Below are 22,323 nucleotides of genomic sequence, written 5' to 3'. Positions count from 1 at the left end.
GCTGCCTTAAAACTGAGACTGGGGACTAACATTATTTCTGCACATTCTCCTGGTCAAAACAAGGAATAAAGCCAAGCCAAGATTCAGTGGCTGGGGAAACAGACTTTACCACTTGATAAAAGGAGCCAGAAAGTCATGTTGCAAGGGAACAGATTAAAAGAAGAGAATAATTGGGATAATTTTTGCAAATCAATCTATATTATACAGTATAATAAGAGAAATATATAATCTCTAGCCAAATGAGATTTCTAAGTGAGGGCCAAAGTTTTCACTTTCATCTCATAAAGACATAAAGTCCTCATATTAAAACTTCATCTGACATTCTTCATTCTAGCTCTTTGATTTCACTCTTACCAAATCCTCAAGATCTCTTTCTCAAACTAAAGCGAAAGCAATCTATATATTCTCAGCATCATCTTTGGGGTACTTGAAGATGTAGATGACATGCCAATCTTTTGAGAATCTGTTCAGGACAAATCTCTGTGACTTAGGATGTGCCTGTAGTCACATCCTAAGTGACTGTGAGAATGATCATCAGGGCTACATCCTCCGAAGAAGTGCATGGCATTAACATGAGGAACACCAAAGCACAAGAAGAAATATTACAGGGAAAAGATAACACATAAGACCAGCAAACAGAGAAGCAGGAAACCGGAGCTTAATGGAGACTACAGTTTGACGCTAATTATAATTCCCCCCCCCCCCCACCTGAGGCTGCTGACTAAGCACTCTTCATTCTTTCTCCTTTCTCTTCTCTACTTTCCCTGACCATTACCATTTAGGAAACAACCAGGATCCACAACTATTTTTCCTAATCTAGGCCCCAAGGTATATATAGCCTGACTGAGATGTAGCAGTAGTTTACAGCATCTCTATAACAAAGGTGTTGCTTTATTTTAGAATAAACCTTGACCTTTTGGTTAGAGCCAAAGTCTTGACACACCTACTTATGCAGGGGGTAGAAGAGAAAATAGCTCCAGAAACCAGAGACACAGGATGGTAGAGTTGGCCAAAGGCTAGTAGTGCCTGAGGCTCTTTGGAGGAAATTTTTTAAGAGGGAAGGAGAAAGTATACCCTACTCAAAGACAAAGCTGTCCTGAGTGCATACTCTGGTTCCTGTATGTCCAGTTTACAGTCTGGTTGGTAGACTAAGCAATAAGAGTAGATACAAAACACAATGAAGTAAAAAAAAATTCATCATAAAGATGCCTAAAAATTCATCATAAAGATGCTAAATTAATCGTAAAGATGCCTCAGAAAAGCCAGATTCAAGCAGGCATTGCAATATCAATTTGGTTTATGAAGAAAGCCAAAAAATTCTGAAAACATGTGGAATAGGCCTTAGTGGGAAGATTCATTGCCCACACTCTTCTAAACTCTATTGTGTTCCTGAACATTGGATATGGGAGAGAAGCAGGTTTGGTAGTAATGGTGACATTTTTATACTATAGTATGTTGTATGCAATATGCAAATACCTGAGAACCAGAATAGCTATCAGTGCTGTTAACTCTATGGGAGGCTTAGTAGTGTGTATATTTGCTTTTCAATTATAACTGGAAAGTCACAACTTTAAAACATGACTCTTCAGAAAAATCATCATAATGGTTCCTACCTTCACTTCTTGCTTACGTGGTCTCAAAATGAGTGGCATACTCAGATCATCTTCTAACACACTAGCCAACTGGTTGCTAATAAATCTCTGCTTTTAATTAGGCAAGGGGAATCGAAAGCAATAAGGAAGCAAACTTGGTGTTAGTACCACAGGAGCAGTGATAATCACAGTGATTCTCACAGCAAAACACATACTGTGGTCTTCATAAACTTAGAAGAGAGATTTTTCACCCTGTCTGGGCCTCTATGCCCTCCAACATTCACACACAGATAACTTTGTGCTCTTCTTACATGCCATAAAGTTCAGGTATGCCTTCTTAGAACATTATTTTTTAGCTGTTGTTCACTGCTGCTCCAAAAACCTAGATATGTTAGGTACAGGTTACTCCTTAAAGAGAATACCTAAGTTGCTTGCCCGGAGGTGCCAAGAATGAACCTGCATTGCATTTGCAGAGACACCTGGGCACAGGCCAAACATCCACATGTGTCACAGCAGTGCCTCTGGTTTGGGAAATTCCTACTGCAGTTTCCTATTTCACTCTCTGATACTATAAACCCTCTTAACGCAGTATCTTTACATTCATAATTGGGAGGTAATTCTTCATGGCTGTTAAGAGGGCTGTCTCAAATTATCTACAATATTTGAATGAAATTAACTTTACACATAGCCTTATCTTGCCTACAACATTTTTCTTGAGTTCTTCCCAGGTATTAATTTTTTGACTAGGTCGGGAACCAGAGGCAGCAGTTTATTCCTTCACATGCCAGTTGCAATCTGTGGCTTGTCTTTAGAATAAACACTAAAAACACAGGGGTCTGTTAACAATGCAGCACTTGATTACTCTGAGTTACCCTCTCATCCACAGCAATCGGGTAGAAGACCTTGGCATCAGCCCTGCACAGAAAACCTCCTCCATTTGCCTTCCCTTCAAGGAATTCTCAACACACTACACAAAGATCTCTGTTTTCTCTCTCAAATACCACATGATCCCACATTGAACATCAGACATTTCTCTCCCCTGAGCACCACAGGCCTCTGCCTGGGGTATCTTAATCAATACTTCCAAGTTCACTTGCATTTCATTAGAACAACTAATCTTTTAACACTTTTCAAACTCCAACTCTGACATCTCTTATTCTACATTGAAATCTTTGAACAGGTTTTGTTAGCTTGTTTTGTTTTGAACAAAATGTCATGTTGGTTTATTTTAAAGCTCTGGTAAGAATTAAGCTACATTTCAATTAGAGTTGCCCATGTATTAAAATGCCCACAATCCTTAGCACTTTTTCTACCTCAAAACCTAATTGGTAAGCGAAGTAGCTTTTCTCCCCTGTAGGACCAAAAGGGTAAGTTATACCAATCAAAGGTAATTATCTGTTAAGTTTTGTTCCAAGGCAGGCTATCAGGTTACAAGTTCTAATAACCTCACTGGAAAAAGACATTTCTTTGTTTTGGGACCACCAAGAACTAACCAACCAAATCAAACACCTTCAATCCTTGCAGAAACTCTCCTGTCCAAACAGGATAAAAAAGAAAAGCCAACAATAAAGCAAATAAAGTGAATGAAGCAGTCCTGCAGCTGGAAGCCCTTACCATTGGGAGCAGAGGACCCTGGAGATTCCTCTCCGGGGCTCCTCCTGGCGTGGGGTGGTGGCCAGGGGTCCAAGACGTGGGTACGGGTGGAGGTGTGCTCCTTGCATGCTTGAACAGGGCTCCCCGCCGTCTGCCTGCCTGGCTGCCACTCAGTGTTCTCGTCTGGGTGGGAAGGGCCAAGATGAAAAAAAAATGTGCAGGTTACTCACTGGCCTTCCCGGGCAGACACACCCAGGAGGAGGGAGAGGCCAGGCGCAGACAGGGAGAGTCTTCAGAGGCTGTGCCTGAGATCTGCTTCTGATTCCTTTTGTTATTACTTCCTGAACTTTAAGCTCTCTCTGCCCGGGGCACTGAAGGGAAGCAGGTAACACTTGGGTGATTATTTTCAACTGTATAATGCAAAAGTTACTTTGAAAAGGTAATGTTTTATCATACACCTCTTTAAATTTAAACCTGAAAACTGTTTTTGCTGTGTTAGAGAATTAACACTGACATTCACAGGAGAGTGATTGGTTACCCTGGGGTGGAGGCCTGGAAAAGCCTGGAGGGAGCAAACCTGGATGACATTTCAGAAAGCATTTCTAGAGTCTAACTTTTTTAGACTCAACTTTAGAGAAATAGGATTCTCAACAATCTCCCAGAGTCTGTGAACTTTGCCTTGGACCAAAGACACATTCTTGAAAAAGGAATCTGTAAATGGAGATGTCAGAAATGGACATGGGAAAAGCTAGAACTTGCTACCTGACAGCCTGGCCATAGATAAAACCTGAAACGAAGGCTTCCATAAATGGAGGGGTGCTTTAGTAATTTTCCTGCTTGGGTAAGCATGTGTATTCATGAACACAGGCAGCAGCAGTAACATGAGGTAGATGAAGCTGAGGATGAAGAGCAGGCAGCAAATACTAGTGTCCTGTACAGACCAGACACTTACCTCATTTAATCCTAAAATGCCTTTATGAGGGAGGTATTATTCTTCACCTGTGAGCACAATGACACCCAGAAGTCGGGCAACTGGGCTTATGAGACCCAGGGAATGGAAGACCTGGGATTCGGACCCAGGTTTGCCTGAATTCAAGAACCAGGAATATTTCCCACCATTTCTAAACAAACCAGCACCTTTCCTCCACTTGCAGTTGACCTAAGGCCTGGTCACCTTTCCTGAAATTTCTATAGCTTTTCCAAAACTGTTAATGCCATATGACAGAATTTCATGGGATAGTAGTAAGTGTAATAAAAGTAAAAAAAAAAAAAAAAAAAACCTAGATTCTCTTCTGTAGCCATTCATAACATAACCTTTAATGAACTAAAATATATTTTGATCCTCCAATCTTGGGACTTAGTATGCTATGTATCTTTTTCCAAAGTTTATTTTCTTCTTCTTCTTCTTCTTTTTTTTTTTGCTTGACAGGAAGGCATCTTTTGAGAGTTTGGATAATAGTATATTATAGAGTTATAGAGATGGGTTATTAAATTTTTCTTCCCTTTAAAAAAAAAGTTAAATTTATAAAAATTATTTATAAAAAATTCAAATAGTATATAAGAGCATAAAATAAAAAGTAAAAATCTCTCCATTTTCCCTAAGAACCAGTCCCCATTCCCCAGAGGAACCCACTGTTAGTGATTTCTTCTGTATCTGATTCAGACATTTTTATGCATATAAAGCATATGTGAATAACCTTTTTAAAATAACATACCCAGGATTAAAGTATACCCATGATATGCTATTTGGCACTTTTGAAAACTTAATGACATATTTGAGATTTTCCATATCAGCATATAGAATTGCTTTTGGCAAGTTAGAGCCAAGAAAAATAAAAGGTAGTCCTAAAATAATGGAGTTACTGCTTTATAAAAGGTTCCCCTATTTGGGTCACTGTAAGTTTCATGACTCAGGGTGGAAATGCATGGCTCTCATTCCAGCTCTAGTTGTGGAATGTCCGCACTTAATGCTCACATACAGAAGGCAGAGGACACTATGGCCTCCTCACGGGTCATCGGGAAGCTCAGTAGCAATGGTGTTAATAATGCCACAATCTCAGCCAACACTTACTGAGCACTCTGTGCCAGAGACTTTTTGTAATGTTTTCTATGTATTGACCTATTACACCTTACTGATCCTCAACAACTCAATGAAGCTGGTGCTGTTCTTCCCCATTTTACAGAGTGAGGGAATTTTTTAAAAGCATGTATCCAGTACACACCAAAGGTTGCTGTTTTTATGAAGTAAGCATAGCACTAGCAACCCTGATCTTTGCCACAGTGTGGTCCTCCAAGCAGCACTATACAGTGGATCCCATTTTCCCTGAGAAACAATGTTGTAATTGGGGTTCTGTTCTAAGACCTCACTTTGGATTCCTATAAATTGTAGCCAGGATCAATAAAATCTTTTAAAAACAGATACAATAATTCTCATAATCATATGAAATAGTAAAATGATATTTCACAACAGAGATTTGGAGAAGCTTGTACAACCCTTCCTTTTTACTGATGAAAGAAATAATATCCAAGATTACAATATCTAAGATTATGTGGGTCTTCTCTAAGTCAGTAATGAAATAATTCTAAAATGTGCATACATTTGACACCTTATTACATAAGGGATTCTAACACACATCCTATCATATACATAGAACATATTATATCACAAATTTGAAGTATTTTTAATGTACAAGTTAGAACAAGAAATACATATTTAACTAGATATAGCTTTCCTGCCTGTCTCCACAGAATTTTAAAAGGTCATTAAAAGAAATGATTTGACTGATTCATTTCTCAGAAAAACTGTCCATGGATAACATGAATCAATACCTTCTTATTTTTTCAATGAATTTTCCTATAAAAACCAGAGGACTTCAAAATAAGCCTACCAGACTTCATCCCCCTAATATAGATAGGTAAGCATCTCCAGTGGTTTGGGAGAGCACTCAGGACCTCAGTTTGCTTTGCAGCACATTGCACTGACCTGATCCTCTACCGGATTCTATTTCTCCCTCTTTCTCTCTCTTTTTCTTTTCTCCCTACCTACCTTCCTAAGTAAAGAAAGCCTTGCAAGTGTAGTAAATTACAGAAGGGCAAACATGGAGCACAGAGGAAGAAGGGTAACTTATAGTGCTTTAACCCATTTTGTCCTATAATCTCAGATATGGAACACCTATAAAACTTTAGTATAATATATATATATATATATATATATATATACACACACACACACACACACACATACATACATATATATATATTTATATTTAGTATGTCATATATATGTATACACACACATAAGAATATAACTATAGTATAGTATAATATTAACATAATATCTATAAGTTCTAGACTATGATTTCTACCCTATGCACTGTCAATTTTATTAAAATATTCTTAGAATTAAAATCTTGGGACTAAATGGGTTAAGATGATTACAAGTGAGAAGACACCATGTATTTTGCTCTAAGAGTTGAAAAAAAGAGAGAGAGAAACTAATATCTTCTCTTCTCCCACTTTGACTCCCAACACAATATTAGATTATACTTTCAGCACAGTGCCTAGAATAATGTGTAGAAACTTGTTGACTAGTTAGGTATTTGTTCCTCTAAATCTGAATAATCTTCATGTTCAATGGGGTCACCACTAACAAGGTATGAGTTGTTTCTTATCAATTACATGTGATGGTTAAATGTCTATCCTGAAAGAAATCTACATGTGGAAATAAATAGTATAGCCTGTGCTAAAATAGGCAACATTTAAAAGACATAAATGCTTGTTTTGGCTGCTCTATAGTCAGCAGTGAGGAAAAAACAGCAAACATATAATGAAGATGAAGATAACATTGGAACTCCAGTTCTGCTACTTATGCTCTGGTCAAGTTACATGGAGGAGTTCCAGATTCCTGGTCTCAGGTGAGCAAAATATTATCTGACTCATAAGGCTCTGATTGAAGGTGAGCTGAAAGACATGTAAGACATCTTGCACACTGCAGAATACTGCTCAAATGTTGGGTCCTAACCATCACTGCTTCTGGTGCTCTGATGATGACAGTGGAAATGATAGTTGCTTCCAGAGAGGAACCAAGTTGCTTCTGTTGTTCTTGACTCCACAGCATATGTTCTACTTGGCTGATGTTCCCAGAGTAGGTCTATCAGAACACTAACTAGCTAGTGAGCACAATTCAACTGGGAAATGGGACCAGTTTGTTTTCCTGTGAACACTGACATTTTCCTCCATTCCTCTCATATTATCAGAACTTCTGAACTACTTCCTTTTAGAATACATACAAAACTTTTTTTTTTTTTAACTTTTGGCTATGGAAAATTTCAAATGTACATAAAAGTCGAGAAAAATGTGCAGCAAACCCTCACATATCACCAGTATCAATGATTATTAATTTATTCAAAGCTTATTTTACCTGTATCCATACTCATTTTGGATTATTTTGAAGCAACTTCTCAGTATTATTCTTATTTCATCCACAAATATTTCTGCATGTTTCTCTAAAAGACATGTATCCTAATTTTGAACAGAATCAAAATATTATTACATCTAAAAATGAACTATAACTACTTTATATTATCGAATATCCATGTGCATTAAATTCCTCTAAATGTCTCCAAGATTTATTTGCACTTCAAGTAGATTCTGCAATTAGTTGACAGGTATTGTCTTTTTAAATCTGAGATTTCTTCTTCCATCTTTATTTTTCCCTTGCAATTTATTTGCTAAGGAACCTGCTGCTTTGCCATATAGATTATCCCCAAATTCACATTTTGCTGATGGCATGATTAACATGTTCCTTTGTTCCCTATATTTCCTGTCACTTCATAATTAGTTCTAGAGAATTTATCAAATTCAGATTTGACTTTTGGATTGCCTAGTTAGTTGATAGTCTTGTATACTGCCATCAGGAGCAAGCGATACTTAATTAGCTCTGGGTTTTGTGTGCTTAACAACCACTGAGAATCAGTGTTCAGTAGTGCTTCACAGGAGTTGGAAAACAGTGATTTTCTTCCATTACTTCCTCATTTGTAAACTGGGATACTATTACTATTTAAAAATGAAAGATATTTTCCAATTCTGATTTTGGCTATGACAAGTTGTTCCCTCTATCTACATACATCATTAATATCTATTATACTGTTCGCTCTATCTACATACATCATTTTGGTATAAATATAATTCACATGGATATTAGATAATAGAAACCTTCAAATGGTGGAGAAGGACTAGTCCATGCCACATCATTCAAGTTCACTGATTTTACTACTTGTGAGCTCTATGACTTTGGTCAAGGCTTTTAATCTTACTCTCAGTTTTCTTATCCATAAAATGGGGGTAATAATGCCTACCTTTTAACTTTTGTGAAAATTCAAGAAAAAAATATGTAAAGAGCATGTTTCAGGCTCAAAAAAAAAAATAGATGCTCAATAAACTGAAGTTACTAGTCCAAGGTATTGAATTTTCACAAAAGCAGTTGCTCAATAAATGTTATCAAATAAGTAAAGGGATCATTGGTTTTACCTTGTTTCAAGCCAATGATGGTTTTTTTGTTTCTTTTGTTTTGTTTTGGTACTGGGGATTGAATTCAGGGGTACTCAACCTCTGAGCCACATCCCCAGCCCTATTTTGTATTTTATTTAGAGACAGGGTCTCACTGAGTTGCTTAGCACCTTGCTGTTGCTGAGGCTGGCTTTGAACTTGTGATCCTCCTGCCTCAGCCTCCCCTCCCATTGAGATTACAGGCGTGTGCCATCATGCCTGGTCTATTGATGGTTTTAATATTTCAAGATGCTGGGCATATAAAATTGAACATCATCACTATTAATGAATTTATATTTAATTGGATGTAGAGAAAAGCACATTATCTGCTCCCAGGTTCAATTACTGCAGCTGGCTAATTTGCAAATACGTAGTGTTGGTAACCCATGGGGCCAGGGCAAGAGGGCGGAGCAAGATCAACTCAACTGTATCATTAGAGATTGAGAGGACATCAATGTTCTCTAAAAGAAAAATGTATTAGTATTTGCTATGACCTCTGACTTAGCCTGAGTTGCATAAAGGAATCACCTAGTGTGCCATTGCTTAGATAAATGACACCTAAAAGTTCATGTGTTGAAGATTTGGTCTCCAGAATGGCACCACTGGGAGGTAGTACAGTGGTAGGATCTAATAGGAGGTCTTTAAATCATTGAGGCATGCCCTTGAGATCTTGGGACCCTGGGCCCCACTTCTTTTTTCTTTTTTGCTTCCTGGCCCTGAGAAAAATTGTTCTGCACTGACACACATTCCCACCATCATGTACTACCTTATACAGGCTCAAAGCAACAGGGTCAACTATCATGAAGTGGAAATTCTAAAACTGAGCCAAAATAAACCTTTTCTCTTTATAAGTTGACTATCTCAGATATTTCATGATAGTGACTGAAAGCTGACTAGCACACCTAGTATAGTAGATTGAAATGAGTCCCCCAAAAGACAGGTTGAAGTCCTAACTCCCAGAACCTGTTAATGTGACTTTATTTGGAAACAGGGTCTTTACTGATATAATCAAGTTAAGGTCATACAGGATTAGAGTGGGCCCTAAGTCTAATCACTGGTTTCCTTTACAATAAGAGACATAAAGACATTGAGGAAAGATGGTCATGTGAAGATGGAGCAGAGAATGGAGTTATGTCACCATAAGTCAAGGAGTGCCAAGGATTGCCAACAACCACCTGATATCTTACTGAATGTTGATTTTGGATATTGAGTCTTTAGGACTATGAGAGAATAAATTTCTGTTGTTTCAAGTCACGCAGTTTGTGGTACGTTGTTAAAAAAGCTCTAGGAAATGGAAACATCCAGTGAACTTAGACCAAAAGTATGGCTCAATCAGTCTACCTGTGGTTTGAACTGTTAAGTGGGAAAGAGAGAAGGGGTGGGGGAAATCCTAGACAGGGAGACCTGAATCAGCTTTAATCTGTCTTACTCACCTGGGCCCACGATCAACTTCAAAGCTGTACAAGTACCAACAGGAAAGCCTGTTCTACCTGAAAAGCAGGTGGGCAAAAGCCTCAGAACTTGTTGGCACTGACACCTTGCGGATGAGAAGGCTTTCTGTGGAGTTAAGCAGCTTTCATCTTCTTTCAAGTGAGGAAAGGGGAGCATTAACACTGTCAGGCCTGGCGGGGGGAGCATTCTATCCTGGGCATCTTCTGCTCTGCCCTCATTGTATCTCAGAAAGGTTCTGTGGTCTAATGGAAACATCTACAGACTGTGAAGCGAGATGCTCCTAAGTGCTCCCCTAGTTACTTACTGACTACACTGAGCTTCAGCACATCACCTCCCCCTCAGCACTGTGAGAAGCATTCAACACAATAATGCAGTCAAGAATTTAGCATGTGAGTGGTGCTGGATTGGCGCCTTTGACAAAGCCACTGTCTGGATATGTGCAAGAGTAAGTAGTAGTGGTGGACATTCACATTCACTGAATACCTTTTGTGTGCCAGGCACTGAGCTGAACACTGAAGAGACTAGGAATGAGCTTCAGTCTTTAACAAATGATGTATATTAGGACTGTGGGATTAGAGATACTGGGTTTCTCTTGCTCTTTTTCCTCTTAAAGTGTCTTTGAATGCTATAATAAGGTTTTATAATTATAATGAAATGTTTTAAAATTAAAACATAATTTTTTAAGTGTGAAAAGCTGCCCATGTATTCATTAAAAATACATATTTTTTATAACATTGCTCAATCATTCAGTGAGACAGAGCATTGGGTAGTGAGGGGGTCAGAGTCCACATTCAAATATACTCTCACCAACAAGGAACTGTAACACTGGGTCAGTAGCACATGATTTAGTCAGCACTTAATTAGTGGCTAAAAGTATGGCTAGTTTTATTTTCCCAGCTTAGCTCTCCCAGAACAGGAATTACCTCCTTTCACCCATCTGTTAATACCTACTCCAAAGTCCACCAATGCTCCAGGATTAGCTGGCTCTACATATAGGACTGTGCAATAGAATTCTCTCCACCCTTCTGGAAAACTAGACATAACAAGCAGCCTAATGATTATGTTAGGGCAAGGAAGGAAGTGGAAGAGGCTGGTAAGACTTCTTAACATTTGCAATCTGCTTAGTCGTTTCCTATTGGTTCCTCTCCAAGGGTGCTATCAAGACAGGGCAAAGCATGCAGGCAGATCTAAGAAATCCAGCTGTGAGTCAAAAGCACGTAGAACACAGGTGTGTGTGTGTATGCACTGGCATGTGACAACACCTCATGGCTAAAGCAACTAAATCTTTTCATACACAGAGATTAAAAATCAGCCTTTCTCAGTGGCTTCTAGAATTTATTCTACTTGCTTCATAACTGCCACAGATGTTTTGGGTACTTGCTGCTAGCAACAAGGAGATTTCAGTCCCATTAGTCTTTGGAAATGTGGATGTGAGTATTATGTGCTAAGTTCTTTGACTTTGCTCTTTCATTTATTCCATTCGGGCCCTACAAGATAGTACTTGACTGGCTGGCAGACTGCCTAGAAAAGACATAACCAAGACTGGGTCCCATGTCAAGGTGACTCCAGCATGGCCTCTCTGTATTACCATAGCCTGACACTATTGAGAGGGAGAGGAGAAAGCCACAGAAAGCATCAAGCAAAATTGTCAATTTTCCCATACCTTTATCTACTGTCCACCAATATAAACAAAGAAATTCAACCAGAGACCTTCAAATCACTCCACAAAGATGATTTCTATGTTTAAATCCCATCAAGGACAGAGGGGGGAAAAAAAGAGAACTACACTGAAACTGCTGAACTGTGGTTAAAAGCTTCATTTTTTCTTCTCTCCAAGCAAAGCAGCTAATTGAGGTTAGAGCCATAGAAACCAAACAAAAGGCTCCAAGGAGCCCACACATCCTGGCCTAACTGCTGCCAGCCACTGTGGGAAGGGCACGTGCACCCCTCCCCCATTCCTTTACAGTTTAATGAAGATCTGGCCTGTCATCTTCCCAGGAAACAAATTCCACAGCTGACTGAGAGGGACTGATTTCTAAAGAGAGTGGATCCTCCTTTAATGCCAGAAGACGGCAATAAAATGGGTCATAAACATATTTACTGGGTTATAACCTTCTAGAGTAGACAACTGGGTTTTTCCCAGGCTCAGGGAAGTCCTCAATGTCATCGCTGAGGAGGGATGGAAATGTCTGTGGAAGTCATGGCTCCCTGATTAGGTCAGGTCCTTCTCCCTGGCCTGGGTGAAAGGCACATTCACCTAATAATGATGAGTGTATCCAGTATGCTTTGCAGGTTTGGAAGAATTCTGAAAAAAAAGTCACATTCATACTCTAAAATGTCCAAGATTCTATCATACAAATGATATTAAAAGATATAATTACCTCAAGTAAGTCATAAACAAGTAATATTTTTGAATACAGCAAAGAAAAACTAACCATTTTCTTGTTAGACTGATACTCTTAAAAAACTCTCTTTGGGAGATTGGGATTCTGGGGAGTATTCATCATTACTTCAATATTAAAAATATTTTACTGTTGAGTTCTCTAAATCACCTGGATTATATTAAACCTCCCTAAGTTTCTTGAACATTTCATCATCTTCTACAACCTGTTTTCTTTGTAAAATGAAGTTCATAAATAGACTGTGGGACTGAGGATGTTTAGCTGTTTTCTAAGAGGGAAGACATAATTATCATATGGAAAAAAGACTGAATTTGTTTTTTATGAATCCAAGAGAAGGATGATAATAATAACTACAATAATTGTTAATTCATTGGAAGAACTGATATCCATTAAATACATTTATTATATCAATAATGATTCTAAAAGCTCTAAATACATTTTTATTATATCTTTACAACAATCCCAAGAAATCATTATTCCTACTGTTATGATTTTGTAGATGAAGAAACTAAAGCTCAAAATAGTTAAGAGTTTTATGCTAAGTTTAGTCAGATATCTAGTAGGGAGGGAAACCAGTGTTCAACTCAAGCAGGTAGTGGTCAAGTTAGGAGATGAGAATGGTAACATCATGTAACATCAAGCTTCACCTGGGACATAAACCTATCGTAGCCCTGATGATGCTGAGTTCCTTCCCTATTGTAATGAGCTACTTGGTTGGCATCAACATGGTTTTCTAGCTTTAAACACATTCTATAGCTACATTTTTTCACCTTAGCCATTCAAAAATCAGAGGAGGGATCACCTGTTATGACAGGTGATATTCAGATTTCTGTGTAAAGATTTAGGTTTGTACACCTGTTCTAAAACTGCTTCCCTTTCCTTCTTGGAAGCAGAGGGATATAAATGTCTTTACAAAGTTTTTCTTCTAAAACCAAGAAGCTCATGAGTGAGAGAGATACCACACATGATTACCACACAGCTCACATGATTCTTAAGCAAACCCCAATTCAAATGGGTGTCAAGGTTTAGCATGGCAATGAGGCCAGATGTGACTGTCATACTAAAAAGCCAAGTGGGATTCCAACCAGCCTTCTCTAGTCCCTGTTCACTAGCAGGGCCTTATTAATTGGCCAAATCCAATACCCTCTTCCTCTCTGCTTGAAGTACTGACTCTAAGAAGCTCCATAAAGGAGAAGTAAAATATTAGACTGATTGAAAGACTGTTCATTTTGTCTTTCTTAACTGGTTTTTCCTCTTCTTTACTTAATATTAGGACACAATTTAAGTCCCACCATACACTATGAAGTTTTCGAAACAGAGGAAGTAGATAATGTACTAAAAGTTTGCCATCCAGTCTTGAATCATTAAGAGATGATAATCCTTCCAGATGTGATGGTGCATGCCTGTTATCCCAGCAACTCAGGAGGCTGAGGTAGGAGGATAACAAGTTGGAGGCTAGCCTCAGCAATTAAGCAAGACACTGTCTTAAAATAAAAAAGGGATGGGAATGTAGCTCAGTGCTAAAGTATCTCTGGGTTCAATCCCCAGTTTGAAAAAGAGAGAGAGAGAGAGAGAGAGAGAGAGAGAGAGAGAAAATATATCTTGGCTAAGCTTCTAAAATCTCTAAAACAGTGACAACAACCTCCTCCCAATATTCTGGAGGCCAAGCAAGCGCTTCACATTGTCCTCTTTCTCTATTTCCAGTTCTTAGCCAATTGTCTCAAAAACATCCATTCTGGGCACCTGGGGGAAAAAAAGGAATGTGTCCTTTTATAGGGGCTTGAATACTTTGCTTGTAGTTACCTCTATAATTAAGATAAACAAGGAACCCCTGACAGCCTTAAGGCAAAAACAAGGCAGAAGGAAGCCCGGGAGATGGCAAGGTGGGTGGGCAAGAAATGTTCTACAGTAGCCAGGTGTCCATCACAGGGAGCTGGCTATTCTCAATTGAAGACTTGCTGGCAGTTCTAGTTACAAAGGTCAACATTAAAAATGGTGACCCATTCTCTGTATAAACACTGACCAAGAAATTCTTCAAGACACTCTGTGTAGTCATGGGAAAAGGAAAAAGAAGAGAGAAAGAACAAGAAAGAAGAAAAGGTAGGGGGCTTCTCACTCTAGAGACAGCCTGCATTCTCCACTGAATGTGTACCTATCTTCCTAAATAAACCTGTCTATGCCTTTGTCAGCTTGTGCTGAAATTCTCAGCACATATGCTAAGAACTCCACTGGTCCAGAACTGAGCCCCCGCTCTCCTCTGGGAACTCTTGGAACGTCTCAGGAGACAGCTCTTCTCATGTGATATCTCTTGGAGCCCACCATGGTGCATCAGAGGCATCAACTTTGTTTAAAACAATTGCATGTTAAGAGGATGGCAACATAAGCATTTCAACCCATCCCTGCAACTGAGACCAGTATCTTTTTAAAGAAGGACAAGACTTTTGATTCCTAACTAGGCAAAGTCATGGCCTCTTGCCAGTCTGAAGCAGCCATAGAAGATGGATCTTCACCCCTCACCAACCCTTAAGATTAAGGGATCAAAGTCTCAGGTGGGGGGCGGGGAATAAGATGGGGATTTAGAATAAAGAGCGAGAAATACTGAATCTTAAAGGAAATGCCCACAAGCCATTAAGATGGAAGAAAGCACAGTTGTAAATCTTGAGCAACATGTCCTTGGCCCATGCCCTTGAAAAATGAGGGAAATACGCAAGCACAGGGAAAACTAAAACTGGCAAAGAATTATGCAGTTCTACTCTAGCTCCAGTCCTGCCCCTGATGCAGCCTTTCTTTAAATATTGGACTCCCCAGCCCAAGACAGGACTGCTTCTCACTCTTGAGATTGCCTACATTCTCCCTAAATAATACCCCTCTGCCTAAGCCTTTGGGAGAAAAAAAGGAAGAAGTGGGCGGGGGAGGGGGAAGAGAAAGAAAAGTTAGGGGAAGAAGTCTTAGTATAAGCTTTAATTAAGACCTTCTCAAGAAAGGAGCAAAGTTCTTGAACAGGCAATAGGACTAATTTAAGATCTTTTGTTTTTTGAGTAGAGCCCAGCAGCCCAGAGGTTATGAGTGTCTGGTAGTTAGGATTAAAAACTGAACAAAGGAGTATGGCCGTAGGTCAAGGAATCAAATTCTAAGGCCATTGGTACAAGTGCTGAAAGAGAAAAAGCCCTTCAGGTCTAGGCTGAGTCAGACGCCAAAAAAACAGATTACTGAGAAAGACATTCTAGGTGAAAATGAGACTCAAAGCTTAGCATACTATAGAATAGTAGAGAAAGGGTAATTTCAAATAATACCTGCAACTGTTAATGGTCGTGGTTGATAAGTTTCCTTGACATTTCATACCTCATTTAATTTCTCAATAAAACCTGTGATGTAGTTAGGCAGAGTGGAATCACTGACCATCACATTCCAGATGAAGAAACAGGCTTGGAGGGGATGCGTAACTTCCCAAGGGCAGACTGCTGTTGAGTGGGAGAGTGAAGCCTATTGTCAACAGGGTTTAAAAGATACAAGGTGGTTCAGACTGGAGTGAGTGAATGAATGCAAGCCAAAGCAAAGGGGTTTTACTGCAAATGAGTGACCAGCAACAAAATGAGGGAGAAGATGGGTTGAGAAAAGGGTAGGGACTATAGCAGGGCAGGAAAGAAGGTGGCTGTGGGAGAAATAGTAAAAACCTTCCAAAGTTCCTGTCCTAGTTGCAAGGTTATAACTGGAATATTAAATTGTGAAGAGACAATGTTTGCAAAAGTATCTAAAGTGACTAGGAACTAAAGTTGAGTTATATAAACCATGGGAAATTTGTTCTTCATGGTTGACCTGTCTTCCAGTCAAGTATTTTCTGTATATTATTATGAACAATGTGTTTGAGGCAACTGAACAATAAATCAGACACTGATACTGTTTTTCTCCTCTAGGAATATCACATAGATTACAGTATGATGTGATAGTGAATATTCACTAATTTTCCAAATGATTACTGAGCATCTTATATGTGTCAGGCACTAGAGATAGGCCAATGGAAGCAGAAAGTCTCCGTGCACATTGAGTTCACATGGCCAAGACAGACAATCAGAAATAAACAATGTCAAGGAGGTTAAATGCAATGGAGAAAAAACAAAGGCGAGTAAAGAAGTAGAGAATAAATAGCCACGCATTCTGGTGGCCAGAGGTGAAGCATTATGTACTGAGAACAAGAATATAAGAAGCTGCTTGGTCTTTCCTATTCCTTATGGGGCCATGATAAGAAATCAAGGCCAGCTCCCTGGAGTGATAGTTTTTGAGCTGAACCCTGTCTGAGGGACAACATCTGGACCCACAGCAAGGAATACTGTACACCAAGGTCCAAAGGGAGGATGTGGGCATGGGAAACAAAAGAGTTTGGTTTGAATGGAGAACACATTTGACAGTGGGAAGTGGTTGAAAAAGGGCAGAAGGAAAGAAAACCCTAATTTCTGAATATCTACCAGGCATTATCCTAGGTATTTTATATTATCTCACTTAAGAAATAGTCATCCCTAAATACTCCATTTTACAGATGAGAAATTGAGGCTAGGAAAAGTCAAACCTCAGAGTGAGACATGAATGTCAGAGTAAGAAGATCAGAGTTTAGGCAGAGGAAGTCATTGTAGGCTTACCAACATAGCAGGGATATGGCCAGAGATGTGCTGTGCTGGGATTAGCCTGTCATACAGTGAAAATTGCAGCTTCAGGGGCCAGGGACCAGCAAAAGGCAATGAAGACCTCTCAACCACAAATGAACCACCTTGTTTGTCCTGTATTCTCTAGCCCCCAGGACAGAAAGCTTGGTCTATATTAAGTGGCCAGTACGTGATTAATAGTCTATCCAATTTAAAGTTCAAAGCCAAGAAAAGCACAGCTCCTGCTCAGTCTAGTCCATTTTTTTTTTTTTTTTTTTTGGCGATAGGGTTAAGTGGGAGATATTCTGGGCTGTTCTTTCTGGCCTGTCCAATACAGTTTGAACATTTTTATTTTTAGCTTTTTCAGATTATACAGCAAAGTATCAAGAAGAAATGATTTACCTATTACTTAAACATTGAAAAGTTACTTTCATTTTTGTTTTTGTCTTTAAATAAGATAAAACACTGTGCCATAACAATATGATGGAATTCTACTCATCAATAGAAAGGAATGGATTATTGATAAAATAACATCAATGAGATGCTCAATAATTGTGTTGAGTAAAAAAAGATTAAATTAGAGAACCTACTTTATGATTCCATTTATATAAAATTCTTGAAAATGTAAACTAATTTGTAGTGACAGAAAGCAGACAGTGGGTACTTGGGGAGGGATTACCGACAAGAGGAAAGGATCACAAATAGACAAAGCAACTCGTGTGAGAGTGTGTGTGTGTGTGTGTGTGTGTGTGTGTGTGTTTATGCTCATTATCTTGAATATAAAGATGAGCTCATGTGTCAAAACTCATCAAATTGTTTCAAACCTGTGTAAAAACACAGTACTTCTATAGATCTTAAATAAGAGACTCTAATCAGGGAATTAAGCACTACAAGTTTGAATAACTTCTGTAACACAGATTTCTCATGAATATTTGCATTTTCTTTCAGGGTACAGAGCTATACCACATTTTCCAGTCTTTCTGGCAATGAGGAGTGGTCAGGCCCTGACTTCTGCATTCCTGCTTCCTACCCACCACTCAAATTGAGGAAGCTTTTGAAAAGAGTCCAGATGCAGGTTCACAGAACATGTGTGTAAGTATGTAAAGCTATACACTAAGCTAAAAACTGTTAAATGAAGAATGTCCTATCCTCTTTGGTCAACATGTATTCTTGACAACCCAGAGGCTGAATAGAATTCTGAATTCTTTAGAATCCTTGGAGTTCACCCAGAAACATCATAGTGCAAGGAAAAGTGGTTCCTGGTCTGGGTACTAGAAATTGGGCATGAGGACATGTGAAAACAGAAAGACACCAGAGAAGAGTCCCAGCCGGGGTCTGAGGGTGGCAGATATGTGGGGCAGTAATGGATGGCTCTGACATAAAAGAGGGAGCACATGGATATTTGTGCTGGGAGGGACACTTCCACTTTCATTTCAGTGACTGCAAAGCAAGTCACATGGCAAAGCCTGATGTCAATGGAGCAAGAATATCATTCTATTTTAAGAGGGGGGGTCTATGTCACAGGGAGGGATTGAGAATATTTTTACCAGTATATAATCTTCATTGCTTAATAACCAGGACTGAGGTTTTAAGAAGGACAGAGTCCAAGAGCTGAAAATAAAAATTGCAATTGATTGCTTTAGAAATGCATTAAAATGCCATAGTGCCTTGCACATGGCAAACACTCAATGAAAGGTGAGGGAACTGGAATGAAATTCTCCAAGGTGGAAAATGCCCCTCAATTCCAACATCCTGTGGGAAGAGGAAAATAATGAGGCAAAAGAAAAGGTGGTAAGTCTCTAGGGATCATTCCAGCTCAAACTGATGTGTTGCTGGAGGCAAAATTTGTGCAAACAAATCAGTCCTGAGGAGGGGAGGAAAGACCACACAAGCAAGCAGTCCTAGGGTGCTCCCTTCTCCACCTAGCCCTCCTTCCTCTGCCCTCCCCTTCCTTCCAACTCTTCTCAGAAAAGCTTCTGGATCCAGTTCTGCTGCAAAATGACAGAGATACCAGCTATTTCACAAAGCATGTTGGGTGAACCCACCCTGAGTCATGAGAACTGAAAGAATAAAAGAAACCACCCTTTGGTAAAGATGGTTTATAAAAAAAACTAGGCAAGGGCATAAAAGAAAACTTTCTAGATAGATTTAGCTGTTTTCCTGCAACTTTCAAAAAATTTCTTTCCACTAAGTCCTGGCTTCAAAATATGAAGAATTCTGAAAAGCACATTATAATGCTATCCTCATAAAAGCTACTACTTGTTATGTTCCAGGAATTTCATGAGTCTGATCTTACTAAATTCTTAAAAAACATCTATATACTTATTATTATTATTATATTATATTATATTATATTATTATTATTATTATTTTCATTCTACAGTTGAGGAAACTAAAGGTCACTGAAGTTAAATGACTTGGTACAAGAGGTAGAAGAAGCCAGAGGTGCTTTATCACTGAGCCACATTTTTAGCACTTCTGAGACCAGGGTCTTGCTAAGTTACTGAGCCAAGTTGCCTTGGCTGGCCATGAACTTGTGATCCTCCTACCTCAGCCTCCAGAGTTGCTAGAATTATAGGCATACATCATTGTGCCCAGCTTAGAACTGGTTTTAAACCCTGGTTTGTCAAACTGTGAAGATGATGGCTTTACATTATGTTATATCAGCTTCTGAAAAGAATAAGAACTAGCATTGTCCCAATGAAAAGTTAAACATAAGCACATGGCTCTTTTACACAGAAAAGAGAAATATTCCAAGAGCAAAAAGGCCAGCCTCCACCCTCCCATTAAATAGATCAGCCTCCAAATACACCAACACATTTATCACAAAAGATATTGTAAAATAACCTTCAGTAACATATTTAATTTCATTTCTAAATAATTTCTGATTATTATTTTTTCTGATTTTTAATCTATGGTTATAAATAATTCATATCCTTTAGAAATAAATGCACTAAGGAATAACAGTTCTATATTACATCCTCAAGATAACCATTATTAGCAATTTTGAGCCTATCAAACTTTTTTCTATATATTTTAGAGACACCCACACATACACATGCTAAAACAGCAAAACTATACAAAAGCCAATATAGCAAAACGATTACACATTCTATTCAACAATCCTCCTTGTCAATGAACAATATAATTGGGATATCTTCCATGACTACATAGCATTCCATGATAAGAATGCATTATAATTTTTTTGCTATTTGGTTTGACAGCTGGGCTTTCTTTGCTTTTGTTAATATCAACAGTGCTACACTGCACACATAAGCACGTGTCTAATTATTTCCTTGGGATAAACTAATAGTTACAATATGACATTTAAACTTACACAGATTTCTAGAATGCCCTCTAGAAATGTTTTTCCATTATCCTTGCATGTGAATTCACATCTCTCCAGGACCAACACTAAATATTTTCAATCATTCAACTTTACCAAGACAATAGACATTACTGTTTAATCTGCTTGCCTAATTATTGGGATTAATCATTTTATATGGCTTCTTAGAATTTTTTCTTTTGTGAACTAACATATTTAGTTTTGAATTGGCATGTAAGCCAAAGAGTCCAGCAGGATAAACTAGCTCCTTGGTGAAACATCAAATCATTTTGTAGATAAGTGGGTGAAAAGGCTGGTTGAAGAATTCATTGGTCAACAACAACTTTTTTCTCCTTACTGCATTTGTGGGAAGTGGCTATAAATGGAGTATCAGATCCAAAATTCCATTTCTATGGCAAGGGGTATTGCTTCTGATGCTGCAGAAATACTATACAGAATGGGCTTACAGTGCCAATCTGGCCATCTTTGGCAGGGATGGAAGGAGACTTCTAAGTTTTGTTTACATAGTGTTATGGATTGAACTATATCCCCCCAAATTCAACTGTTGAAACCTAACTAACCCCTCCAAGTAAATAGACCTCAAAATGTAACTATGTCTGGTGATAAAGTACTTAAAGGTGTTAAAATCAAGTCAGTATGGTGCCCCCATAATCCAGTATAACTGCCTTTTTACAGAGAGGACATAAGGCCACAGACATACAGGGAAGACCATATGAAGACCACAGGAAGAATGGCCAGCTGCAAGCCAAGAAGCCAGGCCTTGGAAGAAACCAAACTTTCCAACACTCTGATCTTGGATTTCCAGGCACAGAATTGTGAGAAGATGCCTTTCTGTTGTTTAAGCCACCAAGCCGTAGTACTTTGCTATGGCAGTCATGGAAAAATACTACACATAGCATTCCAAGTACGACTAAGGAAAAGTCAAACAACAAATTCATAGAAAACAACCAAAATTCTAGTGCTGCCACTAAGAAGGGCTAGTTTGTTGTTGACATTTATAACCTTGCGTAGAGCACTTGTCTGCATTTCCAGATGCACTGCAAAGCTACATTCCACCCTAATGTAGCTACTCTGTGGTCAAAGAATGTATACAAGGGGGAGAGTGTAAGTTATCCAAACTAGGGCAGCAATCCTCCAACTGCACATCATACAACTCACTCAACTCGTCCTATCAAAGAACCTGTCAGTATTCTCCAGTTGTCTTTACCTACCCTCAGATACATTCAGAGCCCCCATGAGACTGCAAGATGTTTGAAGGCCAGTGTCATGTCTATCTTGTTCATCATTACACAGTCCTAGACCAGTGGTTGGTCCAAGTAGATCCTCATCTGTATCACGAGTGAATCGATTAGTGTAAAATCACAGTCTGTGCTTCACTGTGAGAGTATCAGAGGGTCATCAAAGCAGGAGTTCTTAACTATTTTTGTGCTACAGACTCTTTGTCAGTCTAATAAGCCCCACAGCCTCCTTCTCAAGACAGTGTATTAAGTGCATAAATGAGGACATAGGACTTAAAAAGAAACTGTTTATACTAAAATACTTTCCCAACATTAAAAAACAATTTCATGAATTTTTTATATAATAATACCTGCACTTCTTTATTAACACATTAGTACTAGTGTGCTAATACTACCCTTATACAACCATTAATATTGCCAATAACTACTATAATTTTAAAGTAGCAATGATAAAAGATGAGTGATAGTTTGAGATATTTGTCACTACTAAAATATATTATGGATATATCTGTGATC

The 22,323-nt window shown here is 38.6% G+C and overlaps 1 protein-coding gene across 8 annotated transcripts in view; it reads right to left on the bottom strand.

The window, feature by feature from the left end:
* Ston2 (stonin 2) overlaps window positions 1-22,323 on the bottom strand; it is a 130,972-nt gene that overhangs the window by 53,227 nt on the left and 55,422 nt on the right. For 5 of the 8 annotated variants that reach the window (XM_058577860.1, XM_058577859.1, XM_058577861.1 and 2 more), the window contains one exon: window positions 3,207-3,368. The exons of the other annotated variants lie outside the window; for them this stretch is intronic. In XM_058577860.1, the coding sequence (XP_058433843.1) occupies window positions 3,207-3,368 (162 nt within the window). The remainder of the gene's footprint in view (window positions 1-3,206; window positions 3,369-22,323) is intronic. 8 annotated transcript variants of the gene reach the window in all.

This window comes from Marmota monax, unplaced genomic scaffold (assembly GCF_021218885.2).
Source record: "Marmota monax isolate L192 unplaced genomic scaffold, Marmota_monax_Labrador192_F-V1.1 WCK01_AAM20220418_F8-fsc00017, whole genome shotgun sequence".
Classification (NCBI taxonomy): domain Eukaryota; kingdom Metazoa; phylum Chordata; class Mammalia; order Rodentia; family Sciuridae; genus Marmota; species Marmota monax.
Note: the sequence above shows the minus strand (reverse complement) of the source record. Positions and strands in the feature narration are given on the sequence as shown.